Source organism: Pelobates fuscus, chromosome 3 (genome assembly GCF_036172605.1).
Source record: "Pelobates fuscus isolate aPelFus1 chromosome 3, aPelFus1.pri, whole genome shotgun sequence".
Classification (NCBI taxonomy): domain Eukaryota; kingdom Metazoa; phylum Chordata; class Amphibia; order Anura; family Pelobatidae; genus Pelobates; species Pelobates fuscus.
Genome location: NC_086319.1, coordinates 335,129,711 through 335,156,436, shown reverse-complemented (window position 1 = coordinate 335,156,436; position 26,726 = coordinate 335,129,711). Strand labels below are relative to the sequence as shown.

At 39.1% G+C, this 26,726-nt stretch overlaps 1 protein-coding gene across 2 annotated transcripts in view; it reads left to right on the top strand.

Moving 5' to 3' along the window:
• The window catches only part of MYO5C (myosin VC), a 120,527-nt gene that overhangs the window by 39,388 nt on the left and 54,413 nt on the right, over positions 1 to 26,726 (top strand). The window contains exons 1-11 of one of the 2 annotated variants that reach the window (XM_063449056.1): positions 2,992 to 3,082; positions 3,826 to 3,936; positions 5,190 to 5,361; positions 12,898 to 13,042; positions 13,585 to 13,741; positions 17,246 to 17,389; positions 17,503 to 17,584; positions 17,658 to 17,765; positions 19,657 to 19,763; positions 19,859 to 20,124; positions 23,228 to 23,309. In XM_063449056.1, the coding sequence (XP_063305126.1) occupies positions 3,038 to 3,082; positions 3,826 to 3,936; positions 5,190 to 5,361; positions 12,898 to 13,042; positions 13,585 to 13,741; positions 17,246 to 17,389; positions 17,503 to 17,584; positions 17,658 to 17,765; positions 19,657 to 19,763; positions 19,859 to 20,124; positions 23,228 to 23,309 (1,419 nt within the window). In that variant the 5' untranslated portion in view covers positions 2,992 to 3,037. Of the gene's footprint in view, positions 1 to 2,991; positions 3,083 to 3,825; positions 3,937 to 5,189; positions 5,362 to 12,897; positions 13,043 to 13,584; positions 13,742 to 17,245; positions 17,390 to 17,502; positions 17,585 to 17,657; positions 17,766 to 19,656; positions 19,764 to 19,858; positions 20,125 to 23,227; positions 23,310 to 26,726 lie in introns of those variants that run through there. The other variant, XM_063449057.1, reaches the window with a different exon arrangement.

Sequence of the window (26,726 nt, the reverse complement as noted above, 5' to 3'; positions counted from 1 at the left end):
GGTAAACAACACACATGCACCCGGCCATCCACCTGATCTGAAAGAAAATGGGATTCATCAGACTAAGCAACTTTCTTCCAGTGCTCCATGGTCCAGTTCTGACACTCACGATACCTTTAAAGGTGCTTTGTGCTGAGGACAAGGGTCATCATGGGCACTCTGACCGGTCTGCGACTATGCAGCACTATGCACAGCAAACTGCGATGCACGGTGTGTTCTGACACCTTTCTATCATGGCCAGCATTACGTTTTTCAGCAATTTGAGCTACAGTAGCTTTTCTGTGTGATCAGACCAGAGGGGCTAGCCTTCGCTTCCCATTTGCATGAATGAGCCTTGGGCGATCCAACCCTGCACTGGTTCACCGGTTGCACTTTGTTTGCACCACTTTTGGTAGATACTATCTACTGCATACCGAGAACACCCCAACAAGACTTGCTGTTTGGAGATGCTCTGACCCGGTTGTCTAGGAATCACTACTTGGCCCTTGTCAAAGTCACTCAGATCTTTCCGCTTGCCCATTTTTCCTGCTTCCAACACACAAAATTCCAGAACTGACTGTTCACTTGCTGCACCTTGACAGATGTCAGTGTAACAATATAATGTTGTGCTACTTGTGTATATGTGCTAATTGTGTCTAAATTTTAGTCATGGGACACTTTTCTGCCCATTATATGTGATGGTTGAGTTACTTTGTTTACATAGTGAAATCCGATTTGTAGTAATCTACATATTATTGTGATTTGGTTATTACAAAACTGCATTGTCTGCACTATCCTTTTATACCAGCAAAATGTATAATCATTTCTTGTAGAGTATAATGATTTTGATCCAAAAATTTTTTGGGGGATTGACAGGTAGTTTAGGATGGCCCAGAATGTGTCCATGGTTTAGCTGATGGCAGAGAAGAGGTGGGGCGTGGGCAAAACTATTGAAAGTGCAGTATTTACAATATCACATGGGCCCATTCTCATGAACCCATTTACGATAAGTGAGAGGTGAGCTGAGGTGAGTCAGAGGGTCAATGTGTGGATAGCAAGGAGAATGCAAGGGAATTGTTTAATTGAAAAGGAATGTGGCCACCTATTTGGGGAGGGCGGTTAATTTGCGGTTATTTGTACAGCGCTACAGAATTTGATAGCGCTATATAAATAATAAAATAATAATAATTTGTGCCAATCTAAATCAAGAAGAGAGATGGCTAGTTGGCAGGCAAATGTGCAAATATAATTTGGTAATAGTGCAGATTCACAGTATTTATAGGCAGGAAAACATGGCAAAATCTAATTTGGGAAGGGAGACAGTTAATTGTTATGGAAACGTGGCAGTCTAAATTGGGGAAGGAGAGCGTATCCTGGTATGGTGTAATAAGGTCTTGGGATTATAGAGCGGTTGTTTTTTTTTGGTAGTGGCAAGTGGGGGTATTTTCTGGGAATTAGAGGTTAATTATCTGTAGTTGTATGGGGCCACCCCCAAAAACGAATCTTGCACCTGGGCAATTTGTTCATTATTTCAGTTCTGCTACTGGGGCCATTCTTCAGGCTCTTACAGGACACAGCCTAAATTCGGCTGAAATTGAAACATATATTTTCCTGGGTGTCAGCAGCAACATTAACAAATTAATGAATACTAAAAAAGGAAATATATCTGTATAGTAAAACAACATCACTCAATTCAAAATCACCATTCAATCTCTTTGGTTCAAGGGAATTTAAAGGGCCACTCAGGACATAAATAACGACTTTATCTCAATGAAATTGTTATGGCTTTTACAGGTCCAGTGTACCATCTTACCTTTAAGAGATAAAACCATTTTGGTTTTCTTGTACCTTTCTAGAGCATTTGCTTTCAATGGGAGGCCAATAGTAGGCTGAGACCGTCAGCTGATGCTCTTTTTGTAAAATGAAAAAAAAGAGGCTAAAACGTTCGATGTGTTTGGAGTGTTTTTTTTAACCACTCTCATTGTGGTGGTTGGAGTGTCCCTTTTCAATCACTGTTCAGGAGATATATCCGAATGAAAAATTACATTCATTTTATTATGCATTTTTTTTTATTGGGGACATATATACATACAGCTTACAAAAACTGCAGTTCTCTTGTCTGCTGCCTTTGCAAGCCCTCCTCTTCTAACCCCACCCAGACTTTCTGAGGCTGTCCAATCACAGACTTTGCAATGCAGCTCAATGAGGAGTCTTTGCAAGGCAGGTGCTCTGGGCAATTGCTGCCTCTTGAGCTTAGTGCAAATAAGCAAACTAAACCAGGAAGTAACAGAACCTTTTGTCTGCCTGAAAAGCTCGGGGGTGTAACCAGTATAATTTATAAAACTTTCAATTTCTATTGAAATCTGAATTATTTCCAAAATGAAAAAAATAGGACACACTTTTCACACACAAAGATTTTCAGCAGGCTAAAGTGCTTTCGGTGGCTGGAGTGTTCCTTCAAGTGACTGTTACAATAAGCTGCTGCTGCTTGCAAACTACATTGAGGATCCACATGGGCAGTGGTGAGGATCCATGGAACTCCTGACAGGGCTGATTTTCTGCTCATCACGGCTTTTGTATTTTACTTTTTTTTTTTGGGTACTGTACAATAATATTTTTGATTCTCATGAGGAATTTGGCTTTATGGATTCCGTGATCTGAGCCAAGCTAATTTTTCCCTTGTGCATTCTCCACTGTGCAGTGTCTAACGAGTGAATGGAAATTTTGAGCCCTGATTAGTTTGTTTTAATTTATTAAAATGTGTCATTACTGCTATATCATGGATGGTGCTGTGCTCAAACAATGTCATGTTTTGAGGTTCAGTTATACAATTATAATGTACCCTCCTTGTACAAAGAGTGCTTCCAAAACCGGCTTGCAGAGCCTCAGGATGTCCCTGAGTTTAGATACACCCACCCAGCAGTGTCAGCAAATATTTTTGTGTCACTGCGCTGCCTACTCAGAGGATTTCTACCACAAGTATAAATATTATACAGCCCTTCCTACATCCAGAATATGCGCTGTGCTTTTATATAACTCCCCAAAATCTCTCACTCACATGTGGGGTGACATGCTTATTGAACCACCAGAATATCCCGCACAGGTAAGTGTTCTTTTATGGTGGTCAGATGTTCAATTGATGTTCTGTGTACTTGTAAATCAAGGGGGACCATCAGAAACTTGGGGGTCATACATATTGGTGTTTATTCAGACCTAGTGGACCGATATGGAAGGTAAAATTTCTTGGAGGACACTAAGCCAAGTCTAAATCAGATTCTTAGGAGCTGAGCTCTTGGGTCAAGTCTGCATTTAATACATTGAAATATCTGACTCTGAAAGATGTGGAGAAGTACTTGTAAAATATGATCCAGTTTAGAAGTCATTTTATTGAAACCCTGAAAAAGGATGGTTAAAATGTTATTTTTGTGGAGGGTTGTTGTGGGGGACGGTGTTTTATTTTTACAACATTTACTACCTTTTTGGATATAAGGGCCTACTGCCCTTCCTACAATCAGAGAAAATGAAAAGCTACATTCTGAATATGACATTTTTTTTAAAGTGCTATAAAGTCTCTACCTGACAGACCTCATATTTTAGCTTTCTAACGTAGGACGTAGAATAAATACAAATAAATTCTGCTATTGTTTAAAAAGAGTTAATCACAGCGATGGTTGTACGACATTTGTGAATTCAATGGGCTGTTGAGATTCAGATGTGACTAAAGAAAGAAGAGATATTGGTATTGATTTGGTTAAAGAATATATTTAACAAGTATTACATGAATGTAGTTTTGCCGCATTGTTATTATTCATTTCACACACTCACAGATATTTCATTTTCTTACAGTATAACAGGGTTTGGATCCCTGATGCAGATGAGGTGTGGAAGTCTGCAGACATAACCAAGGATTTGAAAATTGGGGACAGTGTGCTTCATCTGTGTTTGGAGGATGGAAGTGTAAGATCATTTTTTTATTTGATACAAAAACATTATGCAGCATTTTTTATTTATCCAATCTATATGTGCAGTCTGTTGTAGACTTGGAGATTCGTTTCAGTGCAAGCTGCAGTTCATCTGGATTTGGGTCAGTTGAGTAGTTGGTCGAATTCCTGAATTCTGAGCCGAAATGTAGCCAAATCACGAGCCAAACCAAATGTGCAATGGCCGAAAATGTTTGTCTTGACACATGATTCTGAATTCCAATCGTGACACCAAAGAAAGAGATTGATGGCTAGTAAATAGTCACTAAATGTTGATTGTATTCACAGATGAAGTGGAAAGTGAGCAGTAGAGGAGAAAAAGGAGGAGCAGTAAATACATCTATATATATTACATATTAAATAAATGTATGATCTATAAATATATATATTTTTTCTGGTTCCTCCTCTTTTTCCCTTCTGTTGGTTATTTTTTCTCGCTTGATTTGTGGTTTAGAAATTCTCCTATTAGTGTACTGTAAAATATATGCATAATATTTTTATTATGTGCATATATTGCAATACACTGATCAGGCCATTTCGTGCCTTTTTTTTTTCCCAAATCTTTCTTGCTTTTAGTGATTTTTTTATTTTCAGAGTAAAACTCTGCTATTTTAATCAGATGGTCTCACAGAGACCATTTGATTGGTGCAGAGTTGCATTTTGCTGTGCATTTGCTCTAGCCTCCCAATGCTATCCTATGTGAAAGCATTGGATTGGCTGAGATCATCGATTTGAGCTTGGGATGTAAGAGAAAGCTTATAACTTTTTGCAAACTTAAAGGAAGGAGATTTAATTTTTATGTATGGTGATACACAAAAAAAGACAAGGCAAAATATGCATATTGAGTAAGTCACAACACGTAGAAGATATAATATATGCAGTGAATGCTACCCCAATTTCTATCATTTTTCTTGAAGAGAGAAATGCTGCCAATTAAGGCCAGGATAGAGTACTTGTGTTATAAACTAATAACAATAATAAAAAAAAATAAAGAGATAACAAGCTATGTAATTAACAGGCTCTCTGCGTTTCATACCCCTTGCGAAGGGTGCTTGAGGTGTGAGACGATTCACCATATTTGGTGACCTGTGTCAGAACCAACCAAGCACTGTGGTGCGAAAATGTTATATTTTGAGAACTGGTTTGTGTCCTTATGCTCCGAATGCAAGTTGGATCATATGAAAATGATAGTAATTTAAACAGTTTGTACTTTAACCATGACCATTATAGGACTTGAAATATCCAGTGGATCCAGAAAAACTCACCCTGCCACCTCTTAGAAATCCAGATATCCTTGTAGGGGAAAATGACCTCACCGCTCTTAGTTATTTACATGAGCCTGCCGTTCTGCATAACCTCAAAGTACGATTCATGGAATCCAAACTTATCTATACTTACAGTGGTAAGCAAACATATTTTGACAGCTGTAAATTATTTTTTGATCATTGTCTGCAATCATTAATGTAATTATTTTTTTTATTTTATTTTTTTGCCTTATTCAATTTAGTTAAAGAAAAATAATAAATGTTATCCTGTTACATAAAATGTGTCACAGAAGAAACAACACTGGCTGGTATTTAATTACTCAGGCTGATATTTGGTGCCATAAGCCCACATGTGTACAAATGTATCAAAGCTTAAATATCTAATGTATCCATGAGCTAGCAGCCTATACTGACTATCGCCATTACCAACTCCCTCCCAAAAACATTATTTAAAAAAATGTTAGCTGGGTTCCACTTGGTCGCCCTAAAAAAGCAAAGAGCCAACACAACAACAATCACGTTCCTTTCTGTACCATGTCTGTAATTACTGTCTTGAATGATTAACCCAGTGCATGCAGTTTAATAAATGGGATGACTATCTGTTAACTTTGGATTTAGGATAGAAATGTCATTAAAAATACAATAAGGTAAATGTCACACTAGTATCCCATTAAACATTAAGAGGCAAATCTATGTTAAAATTCCTGACCCCATGTCCACTTCCTCCTATTTCATTTAAAATTTATAATGAATCTGTGTCCCACCTCTCATCTTTGAAGATAGGAGGACCATGTGATGCCTATCCTCTTGCTCAGTCAAGTGTCTTACATGTGTATTTAAAATAAAAATAAGGTGGAACTGAGTCACCGAGCTGATCGATCGCATTCACCTAGAGCTCGGTACAGCGGATGTCTAAGAAATCCTAAAACGAGCAGGAATACGCAACTAATGATAACACAGACATACCTTGGTGGCTGAGGGACCATCATGGGTTGTAAAACTAAAAAAAAAAAAAATCTGACAAGCCACGGATCGGCATGAATATAGGAGACCTTCTGAGGCAGGCACATGGCACAACTGTGCCCAAGATGGCCGCCCGCCCTGACGCCTACTCAGGGTTTTCGGACGAACTGTCAGATGAGGAGGGGATGGGGGACTTACCTGCGGTGAGTCCCGCTCCTTGGCCCCCGAAGGGCCAAGATGACTCACCGGTCACCACTGCAGTTCTTAAAGAGCTACTGGCGGACGTCCAGAGGAACATACTTGCTGACATATGCACGGACTTACAAAGCCTGAAAGGATGGATCAGTGACCTGGAGACTACCTCTAATACCTGTACACAGCAAATCACCACACTGCAACAGGCTGTACAGGAACTGCAACAACAACGCAAGACACATGAACAGCGCTTTGCACTGTTGGAAGATAACAGGCGCAGGAACAACTTGAAGATCAGGGGCATCCCGGTAGACATAACTGCACCAGAGCTACCACACCTGCTACGACACCTCCTGCTGGCGCTTCTACCCCCATAGCACGCTGAAGCAGTAGGGATAGATGGCTGCTTCAGAATCCCTAAGTCACCCAAAGCTCCAGCTTCAGTACTAGGGGATCTAGTGGTTCATTTTCAAACCAGCAGAGATAGGATGACTATACAGGCCGTAGTGAAGGAGCTTATATCCTTATAGTTTCGAAACATTTTATGCCGACCTCTCTGGGGGTACACTTGCTTGGCGACGTTCCCTCCAACCATTTATTGCTCTCTTCCAGGCACACGGCATCCAATACAGATGGCGATTGGCACGTACACTTCAAGTTACTAAAGGAGAAGACAAACACACTGTCACAGATCTGAAGGGGGCAATGTCCCTGCTACCTGCCCTGGGACTTCCTCAGGAACTCAATAGCAAAACCCAAGCATCAAACGACGGCTCAGCCCAGGCAATGCAAAGATGGAACCCAGAGAGGGTCACTGAGTTCATTCCAAGGCAAAATGCACAGGCCACTTATGCAGCGATTACCACATGAACATCCTAGGCCGATAGTTTGTTTAATTAGACCCAGTTTATGTTTAACCGTTAAGCTTTCTTGCCCTGATACCATATATAATGATCATTCACTACACTATACCACCCCAGCTTGGATGGTCCACAGATCAAATTTATACTCCCCCGCCTCCTGGATGAGTAATGAAGTTAATGTTTTAGGCCCTAGCGAGGTGTTAACTCTACCTTAGCTACACAATATCTAGTTCAGTCCCAATTACAAATCTAAGATAAGAAGACTTTATGTACAAACAAAAATCAATTCACTGTGTAAGATGACAGTTTTGCAAAGGGGTTCTCCCTTGACAGGCCGGTTGGCCGGTTGCAATAGACTGTTGCTACGCTGGCCATTTGAATGGTGATACCCAGAAAACCCACGAGAGGAAGAATCAAGGATCTTCTCCAGTGAAGAATTCCACTAACTTCCATAACGGTGCTAAAAAGGCAAACACTGAATGCTTGTGACACAAACAGCTTTGGATCACACCTGGTCAAATATTACAATGTTCACATTCATTGCACTGTGGATAGCAGGAATACGTGCATTGCTACTCTCCTTTCTCAGATTATCTGTCTGTCTTTCACTCTCCTTCTCCCTCTCTTTCTATAAAGAAATACACAGGCATATAGTGTTCTTTAACAGCAAGCGTTGGCTGTCAGGTTCAACTAAATGTATAACGATATAACAGCAAATGTGAAAGGTGAGAGCACTCGGTACAAATGTACCCTTATTATAACGATTATACGAATGTATAACGATTCACAAAGCAACAAATGTATAATTTATTATTATTAATATTGTCTGAGGTCTGTGTTTGTTGTGTTATTGCAACATCCATCCACAGGTCCATCCACAGGTCCCAGGCCCTCTGCACTGAGATTTGAAAAGAAAGGCCCTGCTTGCGGACACATCATTCCTCTCCCCCCCCCCCCATTAGATTTCACTTTAGATAAAGTTTTCAAAGTACTTAAAAAATCCTTAAGAGTTACTCATTCATGACATTGAATGTCTTAGTTACTGGTTATACTGGATGTCGCTCACGAGAAATATTTGCAAGACTTTAGCAAGTACAGTGAAACAAAATCACAAGCAAAATGTGAAGGGGGATAAATAATTAGCAATTACAGTGGAAAAGCACACCATATAAACCCTTCATATACCTGTATCACCTACAATATGCCCAGTAATACATTAACCCTTCATATACCTGTATCACCTACAATATGCCCAGTAATACATTAACCCTTCATATACCTGTATCACCTACAACATGCCCAGCAATAAATTAACCCTTCATATACCTGTATCACCTACAACATGCCCAGTAATAAATTAACCCTTCATATACCTGTATCACCTACAACATGCCCAGCAATAAATTAACCCTTCATTTACCTGTATCACCTACAACATGCCCAGGAATACATTAACCCTTCATATACCTGTCTCACATAAAACATACCCAGTAATGAATTAACCCTTCATATACCTGTATCACCTACAACATGCCCTGTAATAAATTAACCCTTCATATACCCGTATCACCTACAATATGCCCAGTAATAAATTAACCCTTCGTATACCCGTATCACCTACAACATGCCCAGTAATAAATTAACCCTTTATATACCTGTATCACCTACAGCATGCCCAGTAATAAATTAACCCTTCATATACCTGTATCACCTACAACATGCCCAGTAATAAATTAACCCTTTATATACCTGTATCACCTACATGCCCAGTAATAAATTAACCCTTCATATACCTGTATCACCTACAATATGCCCAGTAATACATTAACCCTTCATATACCTGTATCACTTACAACATGCCCAGTAATAAATTAACCCTTCATATATCCGTATCACCTACAACATGCCCAGTAATAAATTAACCCTTCATATATCCGTATCACCTACAACATGCCCAGTAATAAATTAACCCTTCATATACCTGTATCACCTACAACATGCCCAGTAATAAATTAACCCTTCATATACCTGTATCACCTACAACATGCCCAGTAATAAATTAACCCTTCATATACCTGTATCACCTTCAACATGCCCAGTAATAAATTAACCCTTCATATACCTGTATCACCTTCAACATGCCCAGCAATAAATTAACCCTTCATATACCTGTATCACCTACAACATGCCCAGTAATAAATTAACCCTTCATATACCTGTATCACCTTCAACATGCCCAGTAATAAATTAACCCTTCATATACCTGTATCACCTACAACATGCCCAGTAATAAATTAACCCTTCATATACCTGTATCACCTACAACATGCCCAGTAATAAATTAACCCTTCATATACCTGTATCACCTACAACATGCTCAGTAATACATTAACCCTTCATATACCTGTATCACCTACAACATGCTCAGTAATAAATTAACCCTTCATATACCTGTATCACCTTCAACATGCCCAGTAATAAATTAACCCTTCATATACCTGTACCACCTTCAACATGCCCAGTAATAAATTAACCCTTCATATACCTGTATCACCTACAACATGCCCAGTAATAAATTAACCCTTCATATACCTGTATCACCTTCAACATGCCCAGTAATAAATTAACCCTTCATATACCTGTATCACCTACAACATGCCCAGTAATAAATTAACCCTTCATATACCTGTATCACCTTCAACATGCCCAGCAATAAATTAACCCTTCATATACCTGTATCACCTACAACATGCCCAGTAATAAATTAACCCTTCATATACCTGTATCACCTACAACATGCCCAGCAATAAATTAACCCTTCATTTACCTGTATCACCTACAACATGCCCAGTAATAAATTAACCCTTCATATACCTGTATCACCTACAACATGCCCTGTAATACATTAACCCTTCATATACCTGTATCACCTACAACATGCCCAGGAATACATTAACCCTTCATATACCTGTCTCACATAAAACATACCCAGTAATGAATTAACCCTTCATATACCTGTATCACCTACAACATGCCCTGTAATAAATTAACCCTTCATATACCCGTATCACCTACAACATGCCCAGTAATAAATTAACCCTTCATATACCCGTATCACCTACAACATGCCCAGTAATAAATTAACCCTTTATATACCTGTATCACCTACAGCATGCCCAGTAATAAATTAACCCTTCATATACCTGTATCACCTACCACATGCTCAGTAATAAATTAACCCTTTATATACCTGTATCACCTACATGCCCAGTAATAAATTAACCCTTCATATACCTGTATCACCTACAACATGCCCAGTAATAAATTAACCCTTTATATACCTGTATCACCTACATGCCCAGTAATAAATTAACCCTTCATACAGGGAGTACAGAATTATTAGGCAAGTTGTATTTTTGAGGATTAATTTTATTATTGAACAACAACCATGTTCTCAATGAACCCAAAAAACTCATTAATATCAAAGCTGAATATTTTTGGAAGTAGTTTTTAGTTTGTTTTTAGTTTTAGCTATTTTAGGGGGATATCTGTGTGTGCAGGTGACTATTACTGTGCATAATTATTAGGCAACTTAAGAAAAAACAAATATATACCCATTTCAATTATTTATTTTTACTAGTGAAACCAATATAACATCTCAACATTCACAAATATACATTTCTGACATTCAAAAACAAAACAAATCAGTGACCAATATAGCCACCTTTCTTTGCAAGGACACTCAAAAGCCTGCCATCCATGGATTCTGTCATTGTTTTGATCTGTTCACCATCAACATTGCGTGCAGAAGCAACCACAGCCTCCCAGACACTGTTCAGAGAGGTGTACTGTTTTCCCTCCTTGTAAATCTCACATTTGATGATGGACCACAGGTTCTCAATGGGGTTCAGATCAGGTGAACAAGGAGGCCATGTCATTAGATTTTCTTCTTTTATACCCTTTCTTGCCAGCCACGCTGTGGAGTACTTGGACGCGTGTGATGGAGCATTGTCCTGCGTGAAAATCATGTTTTTCTTGAAGGATGCAGACTTCTTCCTGTACCACTGCTTGAAGAAGGTGTCTTCCAGAAACTGGCAGTAGGACTGGGAGTTGAGCTTGACTCCATCCTCAACCCGAAAAGGCCCCACAAGCTCATCTTTGATGATACCAGCCCAAACCAGTACTCCACCTCCACCTTGCTGGCGTCTGAGTCGGACTGGAGCTCTCTGCCCTTTACCAATCCAGCCACGGGCCCATCCATCTGGCCCATCAAGACTCACTCTCATTTCATCAGTCCATAAAACCTTAGAAAAATCAGTCTTGAGATATTTCTTGGCCCAGTCTTGACGTTTCAGCTTGTGTGTCTTGTTCAGTGGTGGTCGTCTTTCAGCCTTTCTTACCTTGGCCATGTCTCTGAGTATTGCACACCTTGTGCTTTTGGGCACTCCAGTTATGTTGCAGCTCTGAAATATGGGCAAACTGGTGGCAAGTGGCATCTTGGCAGCTGCACGCTTGACTTTTCTCAGTTCATGGGCAGTTATTTTGCGCCTTGATTTTTCCACATGCTTCTTGAGACCCTGTTGACTATTTTGAATGAAACGCTTGATTGTTCAATGATCACGCTTCAGAAGCTTTGCAATTTTAAGAGTGCTGCATCCCTCTGCAAGATATCTCACTATTTTTGACTTTTCTGAGCCTGTCAAGTCCTTCTTTTGACCCATTTTGCCAAAGGAAAGGAAGTTGCCTAATAATTATGCACACCTGATATAGGGTGTTGATGTCATTAGACCACACCCCTTCTCATTACAGAGATGCACATCACCTAATATGCTTAATTGGTAGTAGGCTTTCGAGCCTATACAGCTTGGAGTAAAACAACATGCATAAAGAGGATGATGTGGTCAAAATACTCATTTGCCTAATAATTCTGCACTCCCTGTATACCTGTATCACCTACAACATGCCCAGTAATACATTAAAATTTGTATTCATAGACCACTAACGTAGATCCCTGTTGTAGTGCGACATTAACTTCCATCATGCCCTGGCAGATGCTGAGCTTTAGGGAAGCTACATATCGCAAAAGCTGTACATGAATAGTTAAAACAGATTTCATAGTGTCTTTTTTTGGGTTTGGAATCTCACAGGCACAGCTCATTTCGCTACAAGTTTGGAGGCATTATGCTGGAAATGGAGTTAGTGTTTTTCACCAGGAGTCAGTCCAGCAAATCTCACGGATCTATTAGTAGACATACACATGCACGTCGTGTTTACCTACCGATGCATTGCTAGCGCCCTAGTATTTCAACCTGAGAATTTTAGATTGTAGAAAGAACAGTACTGTATGTCCATACACATGGAACAGTGTATACAGATCAGATAGTCATTAGTAAAAGCAAAGAGCAAATACAAGAGAAAATTGTGAGAAAACGAGTAAACAGAGAGGGGAGCATGAGAAAGAAAAGAAAAGAAGAAGAAAGGAAAAAGGACGGGTTGAGTAACCAACTACTAAATTTGACTTAATTTATGTTTTTTGTTATGTGATGCGTCCCATAAACATTTTTATATTTAAATTATTCCAAAATACATTTAATGTACATTTACTTTGGCGTCTGTGATAATGGGCCAGATTTTTTGTGTGTCCTGTTTTAGGTATTATTTTGGTTGCAATCAATCCATACAAGGAGTTACCGATATATGGAGATGCCATTATTCATGCATACAGTGGGCAAAATATGGGAGATATGGATCCACACATATTTGCGGTTGCTGAAGAGGCGTACAAGCAAATGGCAAGGTAATGGAAGAGGAAAACCTCATGTAAAGCATTTGGTTGAACACATTTTGGGAATCAGGGAGGTTGACATAAATTTGAATGTGCGCTGCGCTTACTTATCTGTTGGGGCAACATCATGCCCATCTCTATAGTTGCGGCACGTTAAAGGCCCTATCAAAGCTATTTGTGCCTTAATACCGTCTGTCTAGTATCAAACATGTATCTACATTTTTCAAGCCTTTGGAATAACATTTATATATTTATATTGCTTTCACTCTCCCTGGATGTTTTTTTCTTACGTTGCCTTTCTTTATACAATTAAGTGGAATATGATAAAATACTCTTTCAATTTTAAAGACAAAGGTGTGGCTAGGGCTGCATAAGAAAAGTGATAACTCATATTTGCCAGAAAGCGACATCGCAGGTGTATGATCTATACACCAAAACTACTTCATTAAGTTTAAGTTTTTTATGATGCTCTGAATATACCTTTAAGTTTTTTATTTTATTTACATTTCCCTTGGTTCATTTTAATTGTGTTAATGTATTTGTTCTGAATACAGAAACAACAAGAATCAGTCCATTATTGTGAGCGGAGAGTCTGGTGCAGGAAAAACGGTGTCGGCGCGATACGCTATGCGATACTTTGCCACAGTTAGTAAGTCAAGTAGCAAAGCAAACATTGAAGACAGAGTACTTGCATCCAATCCCATAACGGAGGTAAATAATGATCAGGAAGGAGCAAAAAAATAATTTGTGTTTTTATGAGTATATCATGTATACAAGCATGTATAAAGTCTTTTTTTAAGAGCATTTTTTTTAAATTAAAGCAAATTAGCTTTTACTTCTAGGCTGTCAAACATGGTTTGCGGCACTAACGGATAGTTAGTAATGCATACAGAATCATACATTTAGTTCAAATGATTCAGCTGAGTGCTGTATAGTATTCACTATTGTATTTCGATCTATAGTGCTTTAAATAATGTGTGACTTTTTGTGTTTGAAATCACTGTGTATAAAGGTGATGCCATATAACTATGTATAGAGGGCCGGAGTGGGAACTAAAAGCAGCCCTGGAAAAAAATTCTATACCAGCCCAATAATGTGTCGCGCCCGCATAGTGTGCTGATATCGAGGGTGAAAAAATAACTTGAAATTGAAAACTCTTACTCCAACGAAAGAACGCATATAGGGCTTCAAAATAAACAAAAGAGCGCCTTTATTTTAAGTAGACGTACATTTGCATGTAATCAATGTACTTTGGCCTATTAAGGACATTTTAGTAATGGTACTGAAATGCTGAATGTCTGCAGTTGCACAACTAAAAAAAATGAAGTTCTATGGGTGCGCTCTTCAGTTTGAATATGTTATTGTGCATGAGTATGCATCTAGCAACAAGACTGGGCCAATACGTGCTCATTACATATATATATATATATATATAAAAATAAAGATAATTCAGGCACTCACCCTTAAGAGACTTTCAGTTATCTTGCCTTAGGTGCTGCCAGCGTCTGAGATATATAGTCAAAGATGAAGTAGGAGCACTCAAAAGGACTTTTTTCTGTGATTTTAATGTGGAAAAAAAAGTTTACAACAAAGTGTAACGCATCTAATCAATCGACGTTTCGACCCCTAAGGGTCTTTTTCAAGATCTTGAAAAAGACCCTTAGGGGTCGAAACGTCGATTGATTAGATGCGTTACACTTTGTTGTAAACTTTTTTTTCAACATTAAAATCACAGAAAAAAGTCCTTTTGAGTGCTCCTACTTCATCTTTGACTATATATATATATATATATATATATATATATATATATATATATATATATATGCCATTTATGTGTGTATTATGTATATATAAATGTTTATTACTATATGTGTAAATAGTATAGGCATAATTATATGTTACTAATACACACATCAATATACATGCATATATATATATATATGTGTGTGTGTGTGTGTGTATTACTGTCAGGATCACATCAATTTACGGCTATTACCTTTACCTCATTTAGTGTATCTTGTCTCCAATTGTCTCCTCTTTTTCTCTTACAGCGAACCTTGTGCATCTTTTACTTCATCCCAGTCCCTGTGTATTTCTCTTTCCCCCAGCCCCTTTTGTGTTGTTCTTAGCCCCAGCCACTTTGTCTCTTTCTCCCCTTCCAAATCTCATCTGTGTGTCTCTTTCTAACTCCAGACTCTGTGTGCCTCTTTCTCTTCTCCCAGCCACTCTCTGTCTCTTTTTCCCCAGCCCAGCGTTGCCTCCCACAAATCTTGTGTCACTTTGTTCCCCTTCCCTGTATGTCCCCCCAACAAACCTTTTGTGTGTCTCTTTCTCCCCTCTCCTCCCTGTGTCTCTCTTCCCCATCTCCTCCCTGTGTCTCTCTCTTACCCCTCTGTCTCTTTGTACCCCCATCCCCTGTGTCTCTCTATTACCCCTCTGTCTCTTTGTCCCCACTTTCCTGGTGTCTCTCTATTACCCCATCTGTCTCTGTATCACCCCTTCTCCTGTGTCTCTCTATTACCCCTCTGTCTCTTTGTCCCCCCCTTCTCTGGTGTCTCTCTATTACCCCTCTCTTTGTCCCCCCCATCCCCTGTCTCTCTATTATCCCATCTGTCTATGTGTCCCCCCTTGCCCTATGTCTCTCTATTACCCCTCTATCTCTTTGTCCCCCCCAACCTGGTGTCTCTCTATTACCCCTCAGTCTCTGTGTCCCCTCTTCCCCTGTGTTTCTATTACCCCTCTATTTGTCCCTTTCACTTTCCCCTTCCCCTTCCCTTTCCCTTTCCCCTCTTTTTCTGTGTGCCTGCTAACCTTGTTACAGGAGGACTGAGGGAGGGGGCGGAGCTAACTACCATGCTCCCTCGCGGTTCCCATAATTCCCAGCATGGACACATCATAGAGTAGTGATTACTCTATGATGTGTAGATGCTGGGAATTATGGGGACCGCGAGGGAGCATGGTAGTTAGCTCCGCCCCCTCCCTCAGTCCTCCTGTGCTGACAGCTATGCTGCTGCCAGTATCAGTGAGTGTGCCGCCGGATTGCTTAGGCGGCCGACAGGCACACTCACTGATACTGACAGCAGCAAAGCTGTCAGCACAGGAGATGAGGCCGCCAGCCGCAAGGTGAATACCACCTCAGAGTGTGCCGCTGGACAGGCCACCTGGTGGCACCGACATGCGGCCGGTGGCCGCGATATTATTGAAATATAGGGAGCAGGGCTCCCTCTCTATCTCCAGCCCCCCAGGTGCCGCGGCCCACCGGGAAATTTCCCGGTATCCCGGTGGGCCAGTCCGGCCCTGTATGTATACGTATATATAAAAATCTGTTTCTGAAAGCCTACAATATCATTTAGCGGTGATATGTAACCTCTTTCAGCTATTTAATCCTATACCTTTTATGCACTAGAAAAGGCATTTGAGGTGACTGCACTGATGGTTACAGTCAGGGATGCTGTCTGTTTACAACAGCTGGGTCATGTGGAACTGTGTGTTCCACAATAGAACACAGTGACAATGGGGCTAGCCATGCACATAACCAGATTTATTGTAACTGTCTAGGAAGAATTTAAGAGAATCTCACTATTGATCTAGCTGATGAATAAGAAATAGGTAAGGGGTTGGCTAAAGCGGAGTACTTTTACATAGTTGTGGGTCACTCAATGCTTTTAAACTCTACATTGTTCTGAATGAAGAATGGGGAATCTGAATGAGTTCTGATATGTATTTGTTGTGCTTTATTATTTATTTTAAAATATATATTATTTATTAAATATATTTGTCAATAGTAAGATACATGTGGATAAGTGCCAAATAAACAAGGGCACCATGTCCAGTTATGTCACAGTATATTTGTGCCAAATTCTGTTTTTTTTTTAATATCCTTTTTAAAAAACAAAACACAAAAAAAAAAACAGATGTGTATACATATTCCATGTAGTAAGAGCTATAAAACAAAGTATAGTTTCTGTATGTTCAGATGAAGACTTTTGCCATGCAAATTTTAATTCACTACAATCTGGTGTTTAGTAACTTACTCTGGATGGTTCTTTTTAAACTAAACAGAATATTGATTTTAAGAGAAAGCCTGGCTGCCATAGAAAATTAAGAGGACATTTAAAAACAAATCTTACAGACCTTAAATCCATTAGTGCTGAAATGTTGCATAGGTCATTGTGTATCTGACTTTGTCTTACAATTTTCCATGTGTTATTTTAGGCAATTGGCAATGCAAAAACTACAAGGAATGATAACAGCAGCCGATTTGGAAAATACACAGAAATTAGCTTTGACAGGAGATACCAAATAATTGGTGCTAATTTAAGAACATATCTTCTTGAGAAATCCAGAGTCGTATTTCAGGTATGTAGAGCATGAAATATAGGAACTTAAATGTGTGTTTTTGTTATGGGATCTAATTTAGAATAAAAAGCTTTAAACCTGTGTCCCTAATCTTTGATGTTGCTTTGTTGCAGTCAGAAGATGAGCGGAATTATCACATATTTTACCAGCTTTGTGCCTCGGCCAATCAACCAGAATTCAAGCAACTTCAGCTATGTATGTAAATTGGTAAAGAAGACATATAATAAACTTGCAGTGGTAAATCATTTTTAATGCTGTTTTTTTTTAGTGCGCGCTGATGAGTTTAGCTACACAGGAATGGGTGGCTGCATAACCATTGATGGAGTCGATGACAGAAAAGACATGATAGACACACAAAAGACATTTTCTTTGTTAGGTACGTATTTATTGAGTGTATTGTGTTACTGATTCTATCATCCGTCAATGTTATCAGCAAACAAAATAATATATGATAGTTAGGAATACAGCAATAAATAGTACATATCTGTGTGGAGGCTTTATTGGGTGAAATTAATTAAAGTTTTTCTGTTGTTGCAATGTGGTCATTTACACAGGTTTGTCCCCTTTAAGATGTTGATTGTCAATTTCTTTCACATATGTAAGAAATGAAATAATCCCGTATTGTGTACTATCTCCAAGATTCATTGTCATACATGTTTCAAACACAGTTTATGCACTCACATTTCACTGATGCCCCTGTAACGCAAAATCTATCTATGGGTGGTAGGCATATTTTGCACCAAAGGGTCTCATTGAAATGCCTGGTGGAAACATTGTAATAAGCATTACTGAGTCATAATCTGTTTATCTCTCTAGGAAGTCATCCATATGATATACAAATTGCATAGTGTATTTAAAGGTTATATGAAAGCTATGCTTATCAAATAAGAAATACAGGTGTGCTTATTTCCATATCTTGATGGAACACGGTCACTTTGGGTATGACTTAGCAGATTACTGGGTCACTTTTCTACTTATTATCCTTTATTTCCTAATACATTTTAAGACAAATGTCCATCCTCTCCAGAAAGCTGTAAAGTAGAAATGTAACTATATTACTCAGATGTTAAAAACTGAATTCAGGCTCTGCACACGATCACGGCCTTCTGATTAGGCACCTGTTCCTTAAAGCTTCATCCCTTAGCTATAAAAGTCTCCACAGCTTATTTAAGTCCCCATAGGGGCCTTACGTGAGCATATGTTTAATGGCCCAGTACTGGCACAGTACTACTCAGCCACAAGGCGCATGAAGCCCAACACCAGCAGATAAAAGCTTTTCTGACGTATTTTGGAGAGACTGGGTACCTTAGTTAACATAAATACTAAAAATTAATTGGTTTCGTTATCTGATGCATGTCCAACCTCTTTGTCATATTTGTTTATGAGCAATTGACGAAACATGCTGTTATTTCTGCAATAAAAAAAGAATGTAAAAACACAAAAAACTTAATTCAGAAGTATTTCCAATTGTTCCAACAGTTACGTGAAAGGGATTTGAAGTAACTATAGTTTATCTTAAACGTATCCATTTATTATTAAATCCATATAGACTGGTCCGTGAAGGTTCAGTTATTTAACAGTACGCATTACCTTTGGAATTATATTATTGCTATTATTATATGATCTCGAGTGAATTTGCTCCTGAGAATATCACTGCTAAAAGAAGAGGTATATGCTTATTTTCAGTAGAATATCAAAAAATCTTTATTATTAACCCTTATTAACAATAGATGTTTCCCTATTCAACAAGACGTAAGAAAAGGATAAAGTGGGTGTGTAGAATAATAACAAAACACTGACATGACCTATGCTCCAGAGGGGTCAGTAATACAGAGAAAAACTGTAAAAAGAAAAGTAAAACTAACTAAACAAAAGCTGCCCAATATATAATAACACGTTTGTGATTCTTTATATCCAAACAGATGATTGTACTCCGAACACACGATCTTAAAATATGGGAGACTCAGCAATGTGTTAGGGCAATTATTTAATTGTTAATATCAGTAGATAATTACATATTGTGCAATTTTAATATTTGTATATTTGACATGTTTACTGGAATTTTGATTACTGCTCTCTGACTATGTACATGAAATGATCTCTATGTATTTGTTTAATTAATTAAGGCTATTGCCACTTAGCACTGGTAGTTTTGATTGGTAACCTGTGAATTCTGCGATAATGGCATTAAACTATTTTTGACATTTAGCTTTAGACTAACCATCCCCCTCCTTGTTTTCTTGTGTGTTGATTGCCTCAATATTTAGGTTTCAATGCCAATTTTCAGATGGATATCTTTAAAGTCTTGGCAGCGATCCTGCATTTAGGAAATGTACCGATCAAGCGCGTCAACGATGATAAATCTTCTGTAAATGTAAGATATTTTTGATAGGCATGAAAAACTCAATGGGTTGCGTTGGGGTGGTGAAGAAGCTCAGTAGCCACTAGCAAATTAATCTTGTTTTGCAGAAAAGCGACAAACACTTGAAGATATTTTGTGAGCTTCTAAATCTTGAAACAGATAAGGTAGCCCTGTGGCTGTGCAATCGGAAAATTGTTACAACATCAGATACCGTTATCAAACCCATGACAAAACTTCAAGCGGATAATGCGAGGGATGCCTTGGCAAAAAAGATCTACTCCCACCTTTTTGACTATATTGTTGAAAAAATAAACAAGGTATTGCAGTTTCCAGGAAAACAGCACACCTTCATCGGAGTACTTGACATTTATGGGTAAGTTCATTTTTGTAATATAAATATGTGATATGATCCGTTTTCAGTATTCAGACTATGCCTTCGCCAATGATGTTTTTGCATTTTTGTTGGAATGAATATTGGCATAGAAGTTTGAAACCTAGCGCTGTCTTTTTTATTTTAGACCTTTTCCAAAACTTTGCTCATTAAATAATTTTACTCAATTGGCAAAGGACTAGCAGTAGATCTTAAACAAAGCAATCCATACGAACCCTTTTTGTCTTGCTACAGGCAATAGCAGTATGACACTCTGTGTCTTGTCAAAGGCAAATGTATTTTACTATATGTGGTGCAAACACTTGAATATCTGTTTATGTATTGGTTTAACTCATTACTGAGTTTAGTAGAAAACCAGACATCACCCCATTAGCAGGACACTGTCACAGTATGGGTGGTTTAAAATGGTTTCTGATAATGTTCTCCAGGATTCTTTAGACAGCACTATCAAGTGTCAGGGATGGGTGTCTGGGACAAGCTTAGTCTTCACTGTTGGGAGTCTTCACTGTTGGGAGAAGTGTTTCCAATGCTTTACTTTTCACATGTTAAAATAATAATCACAATAAAGTAGCAATACACAAACAGTTGCACTTTTTACATTTTTATTGGAGATGATTGGAGTAATCATCTATAGTTCAGGCTTGGAACAGTACGTGAACCCTTGAATTTAGTAACTTTTAGAACCCTTAGCAGCAACAACCTCCACCGAACATTTACTGTAACTGGTTATAATACATGCACAACGTTGAGGAAGAATGCCTATTCCTTCTGCCTATTCCTGGCTACAAATCTACTTGATTTGTTCAATATTTCTGGTTTGTCTTGATTGCACAAACAGCTTCTGGTCATGTCACAGAATCTGTTTTCTGAGGTCAGGACTTGGCAATTTCAAAAACACAAATCTTAAATTTCAGCCATTCTTTAGCTGCTTTACTTGTGTGCTTTGGGTCATGGAGTATGAGCTGTGGACTGGCTAATGCAAATACTATGCATATTTCTGAAGAAATCCAGATTTACGGGTAACTCCAACCACCATGACCACTTCAGTGATTTGTAGTGATAGTAGGAGTCAGTATGTTTAAAACACAGCACATACTAAGAAATTGGTAATTGTGTGCTGGGGGCTAGTTGCACCCTAGTACATGTGACATTGGCAGCCCAGAACTATGTTCCTGGCTGCCTAATGTCAATTCTCTGCTGTTAGTACGCACAGCACAATGACAACAGACGTTAAAACTCAGCCATTGCTGGCAGAGCGCATTAAAGCGAAAGCTAGCTCTCCCCTCCACTCTCTCTCACTTTAGACACTCCCACCTGCCTTTTTTTAACCCCTCCTTACTCTTTTCCTTTCCTAGCTTGCCCAAAATATGTACATGCACTCTGAGCAGGCAAAATGGTCCAATCACAGACTACTCTGTGAGAAGCCCGGGATTGGACTGCGCTCTACCCCAGTGACGAGCATTGCCCCCACGCTGGATATCTGATAAGAAAAACTATTTTTTGCATGCTTTACTGCTACATGAGTTATAGTAACTGTAGCAGTGCTCCCTGTACCCCGGCTGGGTACCTCCGCCAAAGGGACTGCTTCTAGCTGGAACAGGGGAATCGACAGGGGTACTAGCTCTCAGTCCTTGCAAGGATTTTCCCCTCCTCGTCCACCAGCTGTGACAAGCTGGCCCAGGGATTAAACCTTTCTTCCTCCCCCCAGTAACTCGACAAGACCTAGTTCTGGAGGTACAACTCTGACAATCTTTATTGAAACACACAGCTTTTATGCACAGACAACCGCAGGGGGTCTCCATCTTAGTCCCAGGCAGGAGGATGCTGGGTTACAGATAGCCATCTCCCACCCTGGGAGATACCAACAGCACATACAGTTACACACATTAAAACATTTCACATACAGGGGGATGAGGGGGTGGGGGGGTGGGCTTAGGAGCTCTGCACCCCGGGAAAGGAAGGGGTCACACATATAAAACATAAATCACTAGTTAGCCCCAGGTTCTAAATGGGATTCATGCATATAGTGGGGCTATCAGATGTACAGAGCCCGAGAAACCATCGTACAAAGTATGGGTTTGAGGCTCTGTAAATCCCCGAAAGTTCCAGTGGGTTGCTTGGTTTAGTCCGGCATATTCAAACTTCGCGCCCCAACCAGGCAACAACCAATCAGCTGAAAGGCGCAAAACCAATGCGCCAATCAGCTCTCATAGAGGAGGCGGGTTTCACCGCCCAATCAGGATTAAAGGGCGCGAAACTCCTGTGCACCAATCGGCGCTCGGGGAGGAGAGTGGTTTCTCCACCCAATCTGGAGAAAAGGCCCCAAACCATGTTTGAACGGGCGCTCCCTCTCTGATTGTTCACCTGCGCCCCGCAGCGACCAATCAGCGCTCCCTTGTGCCGACCCATCAGGAGAATGACTTCCAGGCGGCCAGCGGGATCACTGCGGCTGTGAAGCCGATTCACAACCCCAGGGATTCTGCTGGGGCTCGTGCCTTTCTCCCGGGCTACCTTCACTTAGGCAGCCCTGGGGAGAACACCCTCGGGCAGCTATGAGCCTGGTCTTGCAGCTCCCGGTAGGGGAAGAAGTGAAGAAGTGATTATAGCTCCGTTAGGAGCAGGTAGGGTGATCCCGCGACACGGAGATCTGAGACAGTGCAGGCAGGCCTGTTTGGGATATGAATGCCTCACGTGGTTGGCGTTCAGCTATAAGAACCAGCAGCCACCCAGGGGAGCATTCGTTAATGATTTCCCTTGTGGTTTCATAACGTTCTAATGAGCATTCTAAATGGGAACTCAGGGTGGTCCCCGTTTGGGAGACGAACAGGTTTCATTCGAATGGAGAAAAGGCAAAATACACAAAATGCATACAAATACATAGGGAAACACAGAGAAACCACACAATACATGGGAAAAACACACAAAGAAGCAGTGGGCATGGTACTTAGTGGCGGTGGTCCACCACACTAACCCTTTAACAAGGGCTTTTTACTGACGAGAATGGAAACAGTTATTGGAAAAGACACAAGTGTTGTGTCTTTTTTTTCATTATTATTTAATAAAATATTTAACTTTTTTTTCTCAGGTTTGAAACATTTGAAATTAATAGTTTTGAACAGTTCTGCATTAATTATGCGAATGAGAAGTTACAACAACAGTTCAACTTGGTAAGTACGGCATGGTGCTTCATAACAGTGCTTAGGTTTAAACATATTATTCATGTATTTGAATACCTGCATACCTGCAGAACAGGTAAAATATGACTTGCAGGCATATTGGAAGTGGATAATTCTCATGGCTGCCATGCTGGTAACATGTTTCAGACGTGTGTTCTCGCATCAGTGATCGTATCTTGTACAACAACATAGCAAAATATCTCAAATCATGCTTGTGAGGTTGGTCCCCACTCATCACTCAGTAAAACAAAAAAACCTTTTTCTGTGCTTTTGCAGAAAACATCCAATATAAATGTAAGTTTAAAATTAAAAATTAAAAAACAACAACTTAACTAATAACTAACATTTTGTGATCTAACCTGAAATGTGGCATTTTTTTCTATACTGGTTGAAGTAAAATGAAGAGAAATCAACTGAAGACAATTTCCAGTATGACAAGTGAAAAAATCACGTGGTCCTTATTATTATTTGCAGTAATTCTCTCACTCTCTGATAGCCTGTGGACTGTAATTTGCTCTGCTGTGTAAAGTAGTTGATACAGAGTAATCTTGAAGGTTGACTTGTGTCACCTCCCCTTCAGAAGCAGTACTCAGAAAATGATCTGCTGAAATTCTCTACGTGAGCCTAATCTTTAAAAATGAAACCCTTCAGCTGGTGGAACCTGTCCACCCATCTTGAAGAGAATCTCTCTGCTCATCCTCAGGCTCAGACCTTTCACCTTTAATTGCCCCTTTTTGTTTGCCTACTTTTCCCAGCAGGGAGACCACATGTTCCATGTGTAACATATGATGTCAGGGCTCTGTTTGTATAGACATGTTGTCTGTCGTCTTATGTGTGCTGTAATGTTGCAGGGTGCAGGTGTGTGATGCCATATTTCTGTGCAGTTTACCTGTATGGTGTAGAGCAGGGTCTAGGCAACCTTCGGCACTCCAGATATTGTAGGCTGTATATCCCGTAATGCAAAACATTAGGGAGATGTAGTTCACATCTGGAGTGCTAAAGGTTGGTGTAGAAGCACAATTTCCTGCACTCTTTTGTGATCATATATTTACACTCAGGGCTTCTCCATCCTGGTCCTGTGGAGTATGGACTGTTATTATTTAATGTACAACATTTGTATTTTAGCTGTATGGTAGCATATCTTGCAGAGTCTTGACATTCTAAAAGATTAATTCAGAAATGGAATGGTTAAAGGCTTAAAAGTTAGAGCCATAGGGTCCAATATGGAAGGGTCCAGAAACCAACAGGTTCAACATTCATATAGTATAAATGGACCACCTCGGTGCACACTCCAGAGCAGCCATCTTAGTTTATGTGTTATAGTTGCATATATCACCTATTAGTTCATTTCAATGGGCTTCTTGAGTAGTTGAGCCCTCAAAAAACCTGGTCTCCTACTTAGGTGAGGGTCTGTTCATGCACCATTCAATTTCAGATTACCGGACCTAAATCAGCTTTTCTAATTTTAGTATTGCATCAGGAAATATTGACTAGTTTATTCTTTTTCATCCAATTTCTTTTTGGTGATCATTATCTGAATTTGTATCAAGTTTTGATTGTCTAAAGACACAAGGCAAATACTTATAGTTAAACCTTTGATTAAAAAGTATAAATTTAATTTGTTTGTATATTTTATCTTTGCTACTTTCTATTCCTACCTTACATAAAAATATATAGAACATTTGAAAAAAATAAACCAAAGACTAAATGTCTACCCTCTTTGTTAAATGGTATTTAGAGTAGCTGAGATAACATAGTTTAACAGGTAAAATTGTGATTGTACAGCAACAAACGCAATAAAGGTATGATTCATAGAAGTGATTATGCTAAACTTTGCTTTATAGGAAGTTAACAAGATTGAACATAACTTTAGTACCAGAAAAGCTCTTTTGAATAACTTCTCTAAAAGATATATACATATACTATTCTAACGCTGCCACCACCAAGACAATTTAGAAATGGGGTGCCTTGGTCCTCGGGTAACTTAATAAAAACCCGCCAAATACAATTTAGCACAATATCTATACAAATGCAAAACACTAATTAGTCTCTTCAGGTAACGTGATTCTTTACCAGACAAAGGCAGAACTTAATAAAGGAATATTTATTGTGAGCAAAAAATTGTCACAGTGCATACAAAAATAAAGATGATAAACTATTTACACCAACAACAGAAAAAAACAAAAGGAATAAAATAGCAGAAGTCCTAATCACTTACTCACTTAGGTTTTCAAAGTTCTGCCCAGGGGATCTCTGGCAAGGAAAATGGTGACTCACTCAAAATTAGATTTTGGCCCCAAGCAAGTATGATACACATTTCAACATCATTGGAAATATACAATGTGGATTCACCTCAAGTTTTCAAGCCTGGCCCAGAGGATTATATAAGGCGTACCTATAGAAACAATATGTGACCACCATCAATCCAAATGGAAACTTTTGGTTCTATCTCCTCTTTTGTACTTGCAACAAAATTAATAATTGCATCTATGAATTTGTTACCATTTTTCCATTCCATAGATATGTTACACTTCTTACTTGTGACCCAATAAAGCAGACATCACCATCCCTTCCCAAATGGTTTAAGTTACGCAAATCATGTTTAGGCTTGATTAGAAGATTGTGCTTGTCCCATTCTAAATATAATATAATACAAATGAGGCTTAATTATTAATCTGTGGGTAAGCATTAATGTTTCTTTTGGATATGATACTGGAACACCAGGGTTTTCTCGGAGGCTAATGGCTATCAATATATCAAAGAAATTAACTATAAATTAAGAGTTTCAGTTCATATGATTGAAATCAGTTAATTTGCATTGGAATTAGACATACAGGCAGCTTATGTGTGGACTTTCACACCTTGCAGAGTAGTTCTGTTGGAGTCCCAGCTTCAAAGAGGGATTTAGGTTGTAAACCTTCTGACCTCCCATTCAACCTCTTTTTTTAACCTCTTAAAGCCAGTTCATCTATGCATTAATACAAATCACATTAAATTGCTATATTCTATAGTGCAAAAATGAAATATGTACCCTTGCAGTGACACACAACACTTGGGAGGCCTGGACCAGAACATACTGCTATGTCCTCTTACTCTGCTGAGATGCTAAATCCTTATATTGTACTAAAAAAGACACATTTTTAAGCTACTGCTTCTTGATCCTTTCACCATACTTACCTTAGCCCTTTGTATGTCATAATATCGACATTAACAGTGTTATTTCCCAAAATAAGAATTGCTGGGAATTCAAAGTGAATTGGAAATCCAAAGCCAGAATAACCAGACTGAAAACAAAATTATTTTAATAGAATATTTCTAATTTGGTTATTTTGGCCTAAATTTCAAAATTCACTTTGAATTTAGTTTGAATTCCCAGCAATTGTTATTTTTAGGAATCATCCTGCAAGT